Below are 15,780 nucleotides of genomic sequence, written 5' to 3'. Positions count from 1 at the left end.
AAGTCTCAATCAACGCTTATAAAATAAAATTTCAAATTATTTTTAAAATTATTTGAAATCAATATCAATATGTTACTGTTTGGGTATTAAAAGTCAAGTCTCAATAAACGCATTGTTAAATCTTATACCATGTAAGTTTTTTCATACAATCAATGTGGTCGTTTATTATTCCAGCACGTTGTTAATATAATGATTTGTATTACTCGTGAGTCGTGTGACTTGGCCAAGCGATTAGTTTGGTAATCAGCATTCTGAATTCATTTAATAGAAACAAAAGAAGTTAAAAGGCATATCTGCAAATTGTGTCCAAAGCTGTTAACGTGGAGTAGTAATTACAATCCAAGTACAAGCCAGTTTCGTATGATGATCATCTCAAAGGACATTCACATTATGTGGCTACTTTGAGGCTAGGATAAACAGTAACAAAAACAACATATAATTTAATACAATCAGTCTCTCAATGTAACTACAAATACAATACTTTTGTTTAGGCTAGAATTTGTAGTAATGTTGCAGTGATTGGCATTGTCTTTACACTTCGATAACTAATTCAAATCGTTAGACAGCCTAAAAGTTGCAGTTATAGGATCATCAAAGGTAATCATTACCTTCCCAATTACTTTTCGGTCTCTGATATCCAGAAATGCAAGATTGGCCTGCCAACAACGTTTACCATATGAACGTCACAGTAACCAAACTCTAATAATCCGTAATCACTCTGTTATATTAGATCAGCTTGCATTACTTTGATGTTAACTTGTATATAGATTCGCCGTGATTATTGAAATTTGTTGGTGATATCAATTTCGATGTCCGAGAATCCACAATTCTCTTTAACGACATTTGAGACAATAACTAGTGTCAAAAATTTCCGTATATGGTTTACTTATGTTGAATGTGACGATTGTTACTTAACCTCGAGATTTAAATCTTCATACTTCTTGGATTTGGTATGAAAGAAAAATTAGAATTGTAAGTACGCATCTTTAGTGAATTTTAGGATCGCAACTTCATGTGCAGTCCGTGCCAGTAGTGATATCCTAATTCGGCTACCTCACCCACTCATCGAGGCACAACATTAGAAAGGTAAACTATTGCCAGTAAACTTGTATTGCGCAAACATACAATGCACAAAAATTTTTGATTTATTACAAGTAGTGTAGATATATTGTGTTGTATTTGTATTTAAAAAGTGTTGCATGTTAACATGTGTTTATCTAAATGCATGCTACACTTACAAAATGTGTTGCATATTCTTACAAAAATATCGCCCTAACTAAGGAGATATTGACTATGACAACATTTAATAAATTGTTGTATTGTCCATAAAACAACACTTTTATAAGGCCTAAACTAACACTTCATCAATGTTGCATTAGGTTCATTCTGCAGTATTTGTTAAAATATAAGTATAGTCCAACCCAATTGTTCTAACAGTATTTTTTTTTCTTTTCTTTTTTTAAGCGAGGAAACCCTCCTATGAACGAGCACATTGACTACCCCATAGAAGGTAAAACCTCGGGTAATCAAGTCCCCCCGAGCGCGAGACCTAGTACCGGGTGAATTGCGCATTGTGTGCACCCTCTAGTCACACTCCCTTTTTGAACAATTTGGCATAGCCAAGAATTGAACTCGGGTGGTGTGCTTTATTGGGCAACTCGGTAGCCACTCAGGCAAGCCTGAATGGTTAGTATTGTCCACAATGATTTGAAAGGGGGAAAATGCACAAGACCCGCCTAGAAAATTTAGGCAATCTAGGTTGTTAGACTGTGTTTGGTTCGTATAATTCTATAAAATTATTCTGTGAACAAAATGCAGCGTAAAACATAGACGCTTGTTGTCAGGCGAAACATAATGCTAACAAGGACATGCGTCAATTTAAGTAAGTAACCTAAAAAAAGAACTCTTCATACCTCTTTGAGTTTGTATGTACGATAAATGTTGATTGTAAATAAGCCTTTTAATAACCAGGATAACAGCTTCTTAAGAGATTCTCCCCGTGTATCTTGTGTTATATCATTACAATTCCTCCGGTAGACACCATGAATAGTCCAATTCTGAACACACACAAAATAAAAATTATATGGCTTGTTAGTCTAGTAGGTTAATATACAAATGATGATTAATTAAATTGACAACAATTTCTATACAAAATCATAAATAAATTTTACTCTCTTCATCCCAAAATCATAAGAAAAGTACAAAGAGATTCCACTGTTAAGCAATCAAATTCATTTTAACCTGTTTAAACTATTTTTGTTGGTTTAAATTGAAAGTGAACATTTATTAAGGTACATAACACAGCCAGTCAATTTGGGAACGAAGGAGTAACACTTTGCACACAAATAGCCTCGAAAATCTTAAGGACGGCCAAAGATACTAAATAATGTGGTAAACATGTACAATATATGCTGCAGTAATTGTAAATTGTATATTAAGATCCTCCTAAAAGTTGTGATTTCATATTGAGATATATATATATATATATATATATATATATATATATATATATATATATATATATATATATATATATATATATATATATATATATAATAATAATAATAATAATAATAATAATAATAATACTAATTGTGAAGATTTTTTGTTCATTTAACGCGTTATTGATCGTCGTTTTACGGGTAAACGACATCGTTTATTTTTAGTTTTTTAAATTTACAAATATAATTTCTTTAGTTACTTTTTATTTAATAAATTGTACCGATTTTCGATTTGTATTGTAATTCTAAACTACCAAAAAATGTTTAATGTATATGGCGGAAACATGCATTTCTGCAAACGATTTCCTGCATCAATGCGCGAGTCATTCTATCACTGAACAATATTTAAGTTATCGAGCTAAATTGTTAGAAAATAGGGTTGTAATTGATAATCCCGGATTGATTCTTGAATCGTGAAACACTTTTCTAATTAAGTATTTCGACCCTACTTGCCTCGGGTTACACGAAATCTTAATTGGGATAAGACAAGAACGCAATTTGTCTCTAGGCAAGAAGAGATCAAATTATAGTATTAGTGAGAATGTAATTTTTCTTGTTTGTATAATGAAAGCAAAGTCCCATATATATAGAAAATGGAAAGGTGCAATGAAAAGGACACAATCTTTCAATGAAAGTGTGCAACTCTTCATTGACACCTTTTAGAAAATAACATCACTTTTCATGAAATGATGTAATCATTCATGGTTATCTTTTTATCAAATGATGTAATTTTCAAGACCTTATCGAATTAACCCGAACGAGCGTGCACTTCGCACTCTCCAAACTCGTCATTGAGCTTAATGCGATAAGCATTTGCTTTCTAGTAAATCTCAATTAACTAAAATGATTGTTGATAACACTAAAATCACCAACAATTCCCCCCCATTTTAGTGTAATCCTTAATTTACTAAAACTTGAACAAACAAAACAAACCAATGCATAAATGAAAATGTTTCAGAAATTAAATTTTCATCTTAGTATATTACATCATCCAGAATTCGAGAATCGGGGTGTTTCAGAAATTAAACCCTTCAACCCATATGAAAACGAGAGAGTAATACACACATCAGTTTCTTACATTCGTCTAATACTAACTTGACACTATTATAAGCCATGTGTCCCAATTCTTCAGTGAACATATCGGCAGCGAAAGTCCAAAGCTCCTTGAAGCGGTAAAACTTCATGTTCACATAGGTAGTTCTTTTACATCTTGCACCCGCATTTGCAATTTTTCAAAAGAACTATTAAGAAGTTAAACTTCAACCTATCTCAACTTACGGGTCTAAACACATACTTTAGGATCAGAAATTTTTTGTGTTTCAATCTTCAGAAAGTAAGCTTTCCACATTGAAATTCAGCTTCTAGCGTTTTACTAGAAGGGAATTGGGTGTCTCACTTTGGAAGATTTCGGTGGACTTCAATCCCACTCTAATAGCCGACTTGTGCACTAAGTCTTAGGCTAACCATTTTGTCAAGTGATTCGCAAAATTTTGTTGTAACCCAACAAATCCATAGATATCACTTCATTCGTGATCAACTCACGAAACATAGTATTTCTAAGGCATAAGTATCTAGATTTTCCCTTGTACATTTGACTATATGCCTTAGCCAACGAATATCCCATAATTAGGAATCTAAATAGACATTACTCTCATCCCTTTCGACTTCAATCAATTTTCTTAAATAGTAAACCTTTTATCAAAAGATTTAATGTATTCTTATCCTATCATAAGAACCGCGCGCGTACTCAAGGTTATTGATTGATCAGTCATTGCACATGTCCATTTTCCACAACTCACCAATGTAAACTTATAATTGGTACACCCTTGATAATGTATTTCCATTATCCTTATGCACACAATCATTACCATTACAATGGATAGTGAGATTATAGTTATAAACAATCTTAGTCAAACCTCTTCTAAGACCAAGAAGAAATGACGACAAGTTTATAGTGTCAATAATCTCAACATCATTCTTTTGATCCAAGATACCTCATCTATACCAAGTGTTAAAAACCAACAACTTGTAGACTAATAATCCTCTTGATCAATAGTAAACTCAATACAATTTCAATATGTCCTAGGATCACCATTGTGAACTAAACTATAATCCATGGTTGACTTCTACAAGTATTAAAATACTTAAGCCCCATTACAATGAATTTCACTAGACCATGTTTAATCTTTTTAACATCATGCTAAATTGGTTACTTGATGTAGTCACATACATCCTACCACCAATTTTCAAAGCATATCGGTATTTAGAAACAATTAAGCAACATCTATTCCTCCTTTCCATATTAAACTATATTTGTTTTTATTAATTTGTACCATCTTGATTCATCAAGTGATTTGTGGACAATAACCACCAATGAGTTGTTAGTTAATAGTGTAAAACCAACAATTGAATAATACATCACATAATCCATGCTCTTTCACAGATGGCATACATGCAACAATGTAATTTTTTCAACAAACAATCAGCATAGCCACTTTACCATACACATACAATGCATGCGTATGCCTATTCTTTATCTATATGATACTGTACAACTTAACCATCGTGTATTATCCAAATTAGATTATTAACACCAAGAACAAATAAACTTCTTATTATTTCTAAAGAAATTATGTTTTCAACCAAACATAAAACAGACTAGTGTTTACCCCCCGTGGATTCTTTTCCCATTCAAGGACAAAGGCCATCATGTACATATTTGATTTTAATATTACGATCGGTCGACACACACAATGAATTTGATTAACCAAACTTATGAAGTAGAGAATCCCCTCTAATTTTATTTAATGACTTCATTGCAATAACTGCAAACATTTGACGGTTAACAGTTATTTTAGTTTTAGTAATTGCAACCTTAAATTACCAACATGCATCGTGAACAACAAGGGATCCTTTTAATTGGATTATTTACATCCATGTATTATGATCATAATTATCCATCATAATTATCCATTCATATGAGTAATTCGATGATTATACGTTATCACGATTGTCCATAACAGTTTAATTAGATCATAACTTATGATCATAATTATCCAATCGACACCCAAAGGAATTGATTAATCAATTCATGTACACATACAATTATGATCATAATTCTTCAATCTTTATATCCCTTGTCATTCTTTGATCACCGCCAATACCAAAATTTAGTTGTAGTTGCAACACAATATTACAACTAAAATATTACAGTTACATTTGTGTTATAGTTGCAACACAAAATTCCAAAGGCTATATAATCAAACAAGGGATTTCTTTCATGCAAGTCTCACGTGCATCCATTTTATTTGGTTGATCAAATATTAAAAACATATATTATCATGTACTACGTGCCGATCTGTCAAGCAATCTTGCAATTCATATATACACATATATGTATCACGTATCTGTTAGGATATACTTCGTATCAAAATATATGTATCATTATTTATAATATACTTCGTATCAAAATATAATATAGAATAGGAATAAGAAGTACGTATCTGTTAGGATGAGATCAAGAATATCCTCCCTTCCCCTTAATCTTCTTTTATCCAAATCCTTAATAATAAATACCATCATGTTGTTTCATTGACACGAAGACTCCATATCAAATCCCATATTGTTTCAGCGATTCAAATACGTATTATCACGAAATACTTAATTAGTTTGTTAGAAAATAGGGTTGTAATTGATAATCCCGGATTGATTCTTGAATTGTGAAACACTTTTCTAATTAAGTATTTCGACCCTACTTGCCTCGGGTTACACGAAATCTTAATTGGGATAAGACAAGAACGCAATTTGTCTCTAGGCAAGAAGAGATCAAATTATAGTATTAGTGAGAATGTAATTTTTCTTGTTTGTATAATGAAAGCAAAGTCCCATATATATAGAAAATGGAAAGGTGCAATGAAAGGACACAATCTTTCAATGAAAGTGTGCAACTCTTCATTGACACCTTTTAGAAAATAACATCACTTTTCATGAAATGATGTAATCATTCATGGTTATCTTTTTATCAAATGATGTAATTTTCAAGACCTTATCGAATTAACCCGAACGAGCGTGCACTTCGCACTTTTCAAACTCGTCATTGAGCTTAATGCGATAAGCATTTGCTTTCTAGTAAATTCCAATTAACTAAAATGATTGTTGATAACACTAAAATCACCAACAGAAATTATATCACGCAGCAACGCACGGGCTATTTCTCCACTAATTATATTGTAAATGTACCTTAACAAGAGCAACATTAGCAGGAATAACAGGGAAATCACCACTAGCAAACCCTACAATCAAAATTTGTGCTCCCCAGTTCAACAGCTTCATGCTTTCTTTGGTAAGCTTGCCTCCAACAGGATCATACAGAACATCAGCCCCTTTAAGGTTTCTTGTTTTCAGAAACGCCTTCACGCTTTCGATAATGTCTTCTTTACTTAAATCAACAACGTGATCGACACCTTCTGACTTTAAGTACTCCACTTTCTCAGTTCCTCTAAGATTTTAAATGTGTACATTAATTCGCAAATGGCCAAAATAATAGGCAACAGCCGATATATCCTGAGTTTTAATGTTTGTGATGCCCATGGCCCACAGTCCCCCATTGAAAATTTTTAAGTGTGTTACAAACAATTTAACAGTTAAATAGTCAAATATGCCGACCCGACCCAACCCGGTTCTGACCCCGACTCATTCAACCCAATTTGTAAGTTGACCTGGTCGGCCAGATGGAGAACTCGAATTTCGGAGAGATCTCGTTTGGACATTTTTGGGTAGATCTCGTTATCTCGGGAATTTCTCGGGAGATCTCGGACGTTGACTTTTCAGTTTTTTAATATAAAATATAAATATATCTATAAATATTTGTATATTTATATATACTTTTACGAGATTTTACAAAAAAAATCCAAAAAATGAGTGAGAAAACCCGAGAAATTACTTGATTTTATGAGAAAATCCAAGAAATGGCCGAGAAAATCCGATAAATTGTGGCTTTAATCAAGTTTAACCCCGTTGACTGAGAAATCTCGAGAGATGGACATCTCGTCTTGGCTGCCTTACAAAAACGAGATCTCGGGGAAATCTCGGGGAGAAATAAAGAGATTTATAACACTGCCCATTTCCCTTCAACCGTGACTCAACCCGACCCGTTTACCAGGTATAATTTAACCCATAACATCACAAGAGTTTAAAGACTTTCATTTCATTAATTTTCATAGGATTTTTATTTTTGTTATCTTCATTAATTCTAACCTTTTTTTTTCTGAAAAATTAGGGGCCTATTTGTAGAAAAGCACACACCTAGCTACAGCAATAACAGTGGCACCACAAATCTTTCCAATTTGAACAGCTGCAAGACCAACACCTCCAGCTGCACCAAGAACTAGTAACACCTGCAGTTTTTAGGATAAAATCGAGCGCAGTTCAAGCTTTTAAATTAAGGGCTTAGAGTGAATTTTAGAATGAGGTCTTTTCAGTTGTTAAGGTGCATGTTTAATTTCTAATTACATATCAAATTACAATACCGCTCCCAAACGTAATTTTTTGTCTTCCATCTGTTTTACGTCATGCAAGAAACTTTTGAAATCCCACTATATCGTTTATGATTGGATAAACTTTACAAGTCGGCGTATCCTCACAATTTTGAACATTCTTTTCCGAATAATACTTGTCTTTAATCATGATGTACGGAGTAGTATTTTGTGTTGGCAAATAAAAGTAATTGTGATTGTGATAACATGAACGGTAAATGATTTTTTTTTTTTTTTAATAAAAAAATATGTATTTTATAATGATACCTGACGAGGTGTTATATTGGCTTTATGAACCAATGCATGATGAGATGTTCCATAAGAAACTGGAATTGCAGCAGCAGCTACCAGATCACATTCATCAGGAACTCGATGCCTTAAGCAGAAATGAGAAAAAAAAAAAAAAAAAAAAAAAAAGTCAATGCAAATTTTGTAGGATAATAAAATAATATTGATTGTTATTACATAAATTGGAAAATTGGATTTGGGCCATAGAAATTATCTAATAAAATTTAGTCGCAAGTAGTATCAAATATAACAGAACTTGATATGCATGGATTCTTGATATGCATGGATTACTACTTACAAATCACACTCTTCAACAACAACAAAGTGAGCGAAAGAACCAACAAGAGTATAAGAACAAACTGGATCACCAATTTTGAAGTTTGTTACGTTGGGACCCACAGATTCAACTACACCAGAGTAATCAGAGCCGATAATGAAAGGCAAATCGTATTTTTCTTGGTATTTACCCTCAGCTTGAAGATACGTGGCAAAATCGACACTAGTGGCTTTTATTTGTACTCTGACTGAAGTGGGAGACTTGAGTGAGGGAATAGGGTGAGATGTTAAGAAACTAAAAGTGGCGTTTTTTGATGAATCTGGTGGCGTTGTTGGATCTCCAAACTTCCTGCATACCAAAGCGTCCATCTCGGTTTAATTATTTTTAACTTCGAAAAGAGAGCAACGGAACCTTCGAATAAAACTTGGATAGATTAGTGTGTTTTAGAAAGCTGCCTATATATAGATGGAAAAATTATTACTTAGTTCATGCGTTAGTTAAGTTAACTAGACATGAAAAGTTGGTGAATTTTAACATTATGTTGATTACGATAGTAAAGTGATAAGGTTTTTATTGTTCGGTTACTCGTGAGAACGAATATTTTTAACTGATGTACACAACCTAATCAGATTGTTAGCAAAAAAAACACCAAGTTTTATCCCCCTATAAGAGTAACCCCGATAATGGAGGGGTTTCTCAACATCGTTGCCTTCTACATATTGTCATAGTGGCGGGGCGTGTGAACTGGTCAACATTACACGTTATCAATGTTTTGGAACAACATTTGATCTCGATTGTGCCAATTAAGGATTCATTAGTTGAAACCACATGTGGGAAACAGATACGACAAGCTAAATTTTGTAAACGTGAATGCCTTGACAAAAGTATCGACCAAACATCCGACCTAACCTGTTCACAAATAGTGTTCTTGCTAGTAACTTTCACTTCACGGTTGAAGGCGTGAAACTGCTTTCCTTCGTTTTGTCGTATTCTAAACATAAAATAACAAACAACAGAAAATACCATATCATATCAACAAAAAGTTATTACATACATAAAAACCTAACCAACCAAAATTTTGAACTAACAGACAACTATTATATAAATTTTGAACACCATTTACGCATCACATGATACAGAAATATTGCAAATATTTATAATAAAGATGGTCTCGAGTTCTTACAGAACAATGAAAACCACATTTCATTGCATGAAAAAACAAACCAAAACAGACAAAACTCATTCATTAACCATAAATTTAAATACAGAACACCGTCAATATTATTACCAACAACCTCGTTTGTGAGTGTTATGATGCTAAGACAGTGGATATTATTCTATTGATGCGTTATTTTCTTAAGAATTTGTAGACGTTTTGGCACTTACTGATTCCATCATCATACTTTAGTCATTGATACAGAGTACTGGTCTAGAGCTTCGATGAAATTGTTGTTTTAGGATCATCAAAAGTAATCATCACCTTCCCAATTACTTTTCGGTCCCTAATATCCAGAAATGCAAGATTGGCCTGCCAACAACATTAACCATGTGAGCATCACAATACTTTTCATTTTATGTGGTTTCCGTATATTTCAATGTGTCACTAACTAAATTAAACATAAGTTTCTATTTTCAAATTTACAAACTAATGATAGACTTGTATACTTGATTTAGATCCATGAGGTTCTGTTATTATATAGTAGTATGATTAATGCGATCACAACTTAGAAATGATGTTTATTTAGATCCAATTATACGCTCTTACTTTTAAAACAATAACACGGCTCATTACTTAACTTAAAAAAACAAACTTTTAATACCTGTTGGACTTTGTATGAATGAGAAGCGTAGATGGTAATTAAACCTCTTGCCAACCAAGATAACAGCTCCTTTAAAGAGTCTTCAAGTATACTTGGATTATTCACTTTATAACTCCCCCAGTACAGTCCATGTATTGTCCAATTCTACAAAAAAAAAAAAAAAAAAAAAATTAAATAAATAAATAAACATCAGTTATTTCAAGCTGATTTCACCATTTTGCAGGCCATACTAAAATATAAAAATCATACTATAAAGACAGTAACTATAGAAAACATCTTATTTCTGGTCTTCATAGCCATTAGTCTAAGATCATCCCAATTATCACCTCTTTAAAGCTTTTTCTCCAAAGCTTTTCTTAAAATGCTTTTTAAAAAAAAATGCTTTTAAAAAATCTTTTTCTTCATAAAAAAAAAAAAAAAAAAAAAGCTTTTCAACAAATATAATAGTACAAAATAATAGCTAAAATGCAATTGTTTTACCTTTACCAAAGCAATATTAGCTGGAATAACAGGGACCTCGCCACTCGCAAACCCTATAACTAAAATTTGTGCCCCCCAATTCAACAACTTCATGCTTTCTTTCGTAAGCTTGCCTCCAACAGGATCATACAAAACATCAACCCCTTTGAGCTTTCTTGTTTTCAAGAACGCCCTCACATTTTCTATAACACCTCCTTTGCTCAAGTCAACAACATGGTCAACACCCATTTGCTTTAAGAAATCTACTTTCTCAGTTCCTCTAATATATTAAAAAACAGAGTCAATGCACAATTCGTTTCAAACTAACGAGCAATATAGAATTCACGTATACGAATCACGCACCTAGCAACTGCGATGACAACGGCACCGCAAACTTTTCCGATTTGAACAGCTGCAAGACCTACACCTCCAGCTGCACCAAGAACTAGTAGCACCTGCAGTTAATAGTCTAATAATGAAATCATAACAGCCAATACTAATTATTATATTAAACCAACAAGATCAATTAATAAAGGTAAATTAATCTTTTTTTAATAAATAAACACAGTTAGTGAAGTAATAGTAATACCTGACCAGACTTGAGATTAGCCCTATGAAGCAACGCCACATGAGAAGTTCCATACGCAACTGGCAGTGCACCAGCAGCCACCAGATCACACCCTTCTGGTACTCCATACCTTCAATTCAACACCAAACTCAAAATTAGGGCAAATTATAATTCTAATTCTAATCAAACTTTAAATTAGAGAAGTAAATTAAAATTATGTACAATTCCTTCTCCTCGGCAACAATAAACTGAGCAAAAGAACCGACGTTAGCAACCGAACAAACACGATCACCGACTTTGAATTTAGTGACGTTTGGACCGATGGATTCAACTATCCCGGAGTAATCGGAACCTGGAATAAATGGTAAATCGAATTTCTCTTGATATTTACCAAGAACTTGAAGGTAATTGGCGTAATTTAAGCTGGTGGATTTGATTTGAACTCTGATTGAAGTTGGTGAATTGAGTTTGGGGATTGGGTGAGTTGTTGAGATAGTAAGGGCGGTAGTTTGGGTTGAATCCGGTCGTGTTGTTGGATCACCGAGGTTTCTGCAAACCAAAGCTTCCATTTTTGGAAAGATTAAGAAAAAAATAAAAAGGAGCACTTATAATCAATTTATTACTTCTGGGAGTATGTTTATCTCATTTTATAGCCGCCGGCTGTCCGAGAAAATAATAATAAAAGTTAAACAATTACACAATAAATTTTTTACGATAAGAGTAATGTGAGCTTTGCTCGAAAAAGAATCCATACCTCAATTTGTCACGAAAAAAGATTATGATTTCTAAAAATGTAAAATTAATGTAATATTGTCGAATTCAGTAACGGCCGTTAATCAAATTTCGTTAAATAATCACTTTTGTTTGACATGCAAGGGATAAAATTACACTTTTGTCCCTAAACCTTGTGTTCAATCATGTACTTTGCACATGATAGTAAAATAGTCATTTTAATACGGTATAATTTTTTATTTATTAATATATCAATTAATTCATTAATTTTTTTAATTTTATTTTTTATTGTTGTTTTTCATTATTTTAATATATATTTTTTTCAAGGACCAACCGTGTAACGAATTTTGAGGACTTAACGAAATTCGACTGACGATCGTTCATAAGTTGGACAATATTACTTCAATTTTACACTCTTTGAAATCACAGTCCTTTTCTGTGACAAATTGAAGTACTATGTATTATACAATCCCTTTTGGGCATCATCAAAACTCATATTACCTTTATTGCCAAATTGTGTAACTTATGTTATATTTTCGAACCATTTGTACTTTTATAAAAGTAAAAATATCCTCGTTATTCCTCGGTCCAATAAATGTCTCTATTAAGATTTTTATATTAATTATTTTTTTAGAACATATTCTATATATCAATTGAATACATGTCATTACTGTTACTGTTCATCACATTATTTAAATTCATAAATCACGCGTTTTTTAGTATATTAATAAGTGTGATTCTAATTATATAATAAGTGCACTAATGGTCGATTGGTTTAGGGCAAATCATGGTAAGTTGAAGGTCGTGGGTTTGAGATCCGGGCACCCCTTTCATCTTTCAAATTAAGGAAAAAAAAGTCTTTTTAAATACATAAATACGTGTGATTTTAATATAAGAACTGCACTATGGCTGAGTGGTTTGGGATGAATCATTGTTAACCGAAGTTCATGAGTTCGACCCACAATAGGTATTTTCTTTTTAAAATTTCGTTGCTGTAACGCTCGGCTAACCTAAAACGTGTTACATTACATTGAATTGATATAAGATCGCTTAGCAATCTATGTTAAAGTAATACTCTCTTAACTATACATCACATCCATTTATTTATCATCATTCTTAAATTATATCCAAAACTCTTATCAAAAATTTATATTCTTTTATTTCTTCATTTAAAAAGTTACTACAATAATTTTGCACCATTAATAATGTTCATTCAGATATTGTCGTTAAGAACCAAAATCACCAATAACTTTAAAATCATATAGAATTTGAACCATTCAACTCTATTATATCAAACGGATCTATTATACTTGCAAAAGTCTATGTATCTATAAGACTATATCTATCTATCTATCTTCTATCTATTATATGATATAAAAACTAATAATGTGATTCTACTTGTGTATCAGTCATGCTAATCTCCTGTATTCTTTGTATTAAACTATTAATTCTACCTTCGAACTGTTGTGGATCTTCGAACTGTTGTGGATGAATTGCGAATACGAATATCGAAGCAGATCAAATATAGCGTCTAATTAGATTAAATATGTTAACTTCATAAACATATGAGTTTTTCTTCTAAACTTTTACTCCAAAACCAAATGCATTAAAACAGAAAATCAATACATTCCCCCACCCATTTACTTTTTAACATTAACTTCAATATTATACACCAATTCCTCTTCTTTCAACTTTTCTTCCTCTTTCAACTTAGGCACAGTTAGTTTCAACTCTCCTAAATTCTTCCTCATCTCAGCCTTAATATCATTGATTTTGTAAGTATTATCCGGTAAATCAATCCAACAATTATACTTTTCGAAATCATGTACCTCCTTAAAATCCTCATCCCCTTCTGCTTCAATGAACACAGTGTTATCTTCAACTGAAATCTTGACATCCTCCTCTTTCACTCCAGACATGTTTACGAATATGTTGAGGCATTCAGGTTTTTCGACAGAACTAGTTGGCTCAATCACTCTCGTCGTGTAAGGCGCCTTTAGTAGACGATTTAGCCTCCTAGTTGCTAATTCATCATACACTTCTGCTATCAAAATAATCAAACACTTTCATTACGGTTATTATAACATAAAGTTGTTTTTCTTAAAAGACATAATTACTGATATAAGTCAAGTGCTTTCAGCCAAATTAATGAAATAGTCCCTAGGGTTTTTTTTAACAAGATAGTCTTCATTGTTTTCAAAATGTTGTTGACAAAGTCCTTATGTTATTTCACCAAATTGCAGAAAGGACTGTCTCAAAAACAAAAAGACTATCTCAGCAACATTTTGAAAACCACCAAGGACTATCTCGGTAAAAACGTTATGTCTTCTTAAAAACTTTGTTAAATTCCAATTCTTTTAATGAATTCGATTCTCATACAACATTCCCCAAACCAAACGAGCCCTAATTTACCTTTCCGTATGATTTACCAAATTTGTGACACATGAAAATCATCTAACAGTAAATTAGTATATACAAATAAATTAAATGTACTTCAACATTTAAAGAAAAGAATCACATTGTGAAAAAGGTATATTATTTAAATGATAATAAGAATGATGATGACAAGTACCATTAAAAGAGTCTGCAGCAGGACCACGATGATCGCCATGGCCAGAGTTGGTGTTAAAGAAACGAGAAGCTGCATACGCAGGACGAAATTGGGGGACGGGTCTGGTTAACAAATTAGAATTAAGAAGCTTCTGAGCAACTGATCTGGTGTGGAACTTTAAAGCAAGATGCTTCAACAAAGCCATTATTCATCTAATCTAATTAAACGTGTAATTAGAGATAGTTATGACTGGTGATTCTGGTAACCAAACTTTCCGAATTATTAGTTTCTTGGAAGGAAAGATAAAAAAGGAAAAAGAAAATTGTAGGTGTTTTCTTGGTTAACACGACAATGATAACGTCATATTGTGTAGATGGGCCTTAGCAAAAAGAAATACGTAATTAATGAATGGGCCTTATAATCAATGTTTACTAGTGAATGGGCCTGATAAATGGGTATTGACATTGGACAACAGGTGATGTTTCTCCGTTTGTTATTCTTTTTATTTTTTTTCTTGAAAAAATTACGTCGTTGGTACCTGTAGTTTGTTGAGATTATCAAGACAATACCTAAACTATTTTTTTTGCATGGTTGGTACCTAAGTTTAATTTGAATTACGTTGTTGGTACCTCAGAGTAACTACCATCATCTATTAAAAGTTAACCCCTCATAGGTACAACGCATGCGAGGGTAATTTCGTCCGTTTCAATTTTTTATTCCAAACAATAAACTCCTTGGTTAATAAAAAAAAAAAAAGCAAAAATTCGGTGTCAAATGATACAGGTATAAACTGACCTCCTGTTTCAGCTTGTACAGGTAATGAACTCGACAATCGATCAACAGTATTTGCGGCAGAAACAGATGCTGGTGCATGGTCACCAACAGAAGCACCCATTTATGAAGGCGTACGATTGGAGAAGCTCCGGCGATTCATCGTCGTCGTCACCGGCGGCAGAATCAGACGACTTTGGCGGATGTAGCACGTGCATATTTATTTAAATTTATTTAAGTAATGTATAGATTTCTATCTCTTGTTTATATTGTTGGTTT

At 32.7% G+C, this 15,780-nt stretch overlaps 3 protein-coding genes across 3 annotated transcripts; all 3 read right to left on the bottom strand.

The window, feature by feature from the left end:
- Positions 1 to 545: 545 nt before the first annotated feature.
- Positions 546 to 8,968, bottom strand: LOC139840826 (uncharacterized). The gene is made up of 6 exons (XM_071831070.1): positions 8,622 to 8,968; positions 8,303 to 8,411; positions 7,806 to 7,897; positions 6,741 to 6,999; positions 1,914 to 2,057; positions 546 to 656 (listed from the first exon to the last, which is right to left on the bottom strand). Exons 1-6 carry the CDS (start codon positions 8,966 to 8,968, stop codon positions 546 to 548), a joined length of 1,062 nt encoding a protein of 353 aa, XP_071687171.1.
- Positions 8,969 to 9,737: 769 nt separating this feature from the next.
- Positions 9,738 to 12,058, bottom strand: LOC139839947 (uncharacterized). The gene is made up of 6 exons (XM_071830162.1): positions 11,670 to 12,058; positions 11,469 to 11,577; positions 11,243 to 11,334; positions 10,901 to 11,159; positions 10,421 to 10,564; positions 9,738 to 10,128 (listed from the first exon to the last, which is right to left on the bottom strand). The coding sequence occupies exons 1-6, from the start codon at positions 12,014 to 12,016 to the stop codon at positions 10,030 to 10,032; spliced, it is 1,050 nt and encodes a 349-aa protein (XP_071686263.1). The 5' UTR covers positions 12,017 to 12,058; the 3' UTR covers positions 9,738 to 10,029.
- A 1,761-nt stretch (positions 12,059 to 13,819) lies between these two features.
- LOC139840825 (small heat shock protein, chloroplastic-like) lies at positions 13,820 to 14,935 on the bottom strand. The gene is made up of 2 exons (XM_071831069.1): positions 14,752 to 14,935; positions 13,820 to 14,223 (listed from the first exon to the last, which is right to left on the bottom strand). The coding sequence occupies exons 1-2, from the start codon at positions 14,933 to 14,935 to the stop codon at positions 13,820 to 13,822; spliced, it is 588 nt and encodes a 195-aa protein (XP_071687170.1).
- Between the last annotated feature and the right edge of the window lie 845 nt (positions 14,936 to 15,780).

This window comes from Rutidosis leptorrhynchoides, chromosome 4 (genome assembly GCF_046630445.1).
Source record: "Rutidosis leptorrhynchoides isolate AG116_Rl617_1_P2 chromosome 4, CSIRO_AGI_Rlap_v1, whole genome shotgun sequence".
NCBI classification, from domain to species: Eukaryota; Viridiplantae; Streptophyta; class Magnoliopsida; order Asterales; family Asteraceae; genus Rutidosis; species Rutidosis leptorrhynchoides.
This window is presented reverse-complemented; position numbering and strand designations above follow the sequence as displayed.

Coding starts and splice junctions, on each gene's coding strand:
- LOC139839947 (XM_071830162.1), bottom strand. CDS start 12,016: ATGGAAGCTTTGGTTTGCAGAAACCTCGGTGATCCAACAACACGACCG. Junction 11,335..11,468: donor CTAATCTCAAGTCTGGTCAG/GTATTACTATTA, acceptor TATTAACTGCAG/GTGCTACTAGTTCTTGGTGC. Junction 10,565..10,900: donor CTAATATTGCTTTGGTAAAG/GTAAAACAATTG, acceptor TTTTTTTTGTAG/AATTGGACAATACATGGACT.
- LOC139840826 (XM_071831070.1), bottom strand. CDS start 8,968: ATGGACGCTTTGGTATGCAGGAAGTTTGGAGATCCAACAACGCCACCA. Junction 2,058..6,740: donor CTAATGTTGCTCTTGTTAAG/GTACATTTACAA, acceptor GTGTGTGTTCAG/AATTGGACTATTCATGGTGT. Junction 657..1,913: donor GTACATACAAACTCAAAGAG/GTATGAAGAGTT, acceptor CGTTGTTGGCAG/GCCAATCTTGCATTTCTGGA.
- LOC139840825 (XM_071831069.1), bottom strand. CDS start 14,935: ATGGCTTTGTTGAAGCATCTTGCTTTAAAGTTCCACACCAGATCAGTT. Junction 14,224..14,751: donor TGCTGCAGACTCTTTTAATG/GTACTTGTCATC, acceptor TTATTTTGATAG/CAGAAGTGTATGATGAATTA.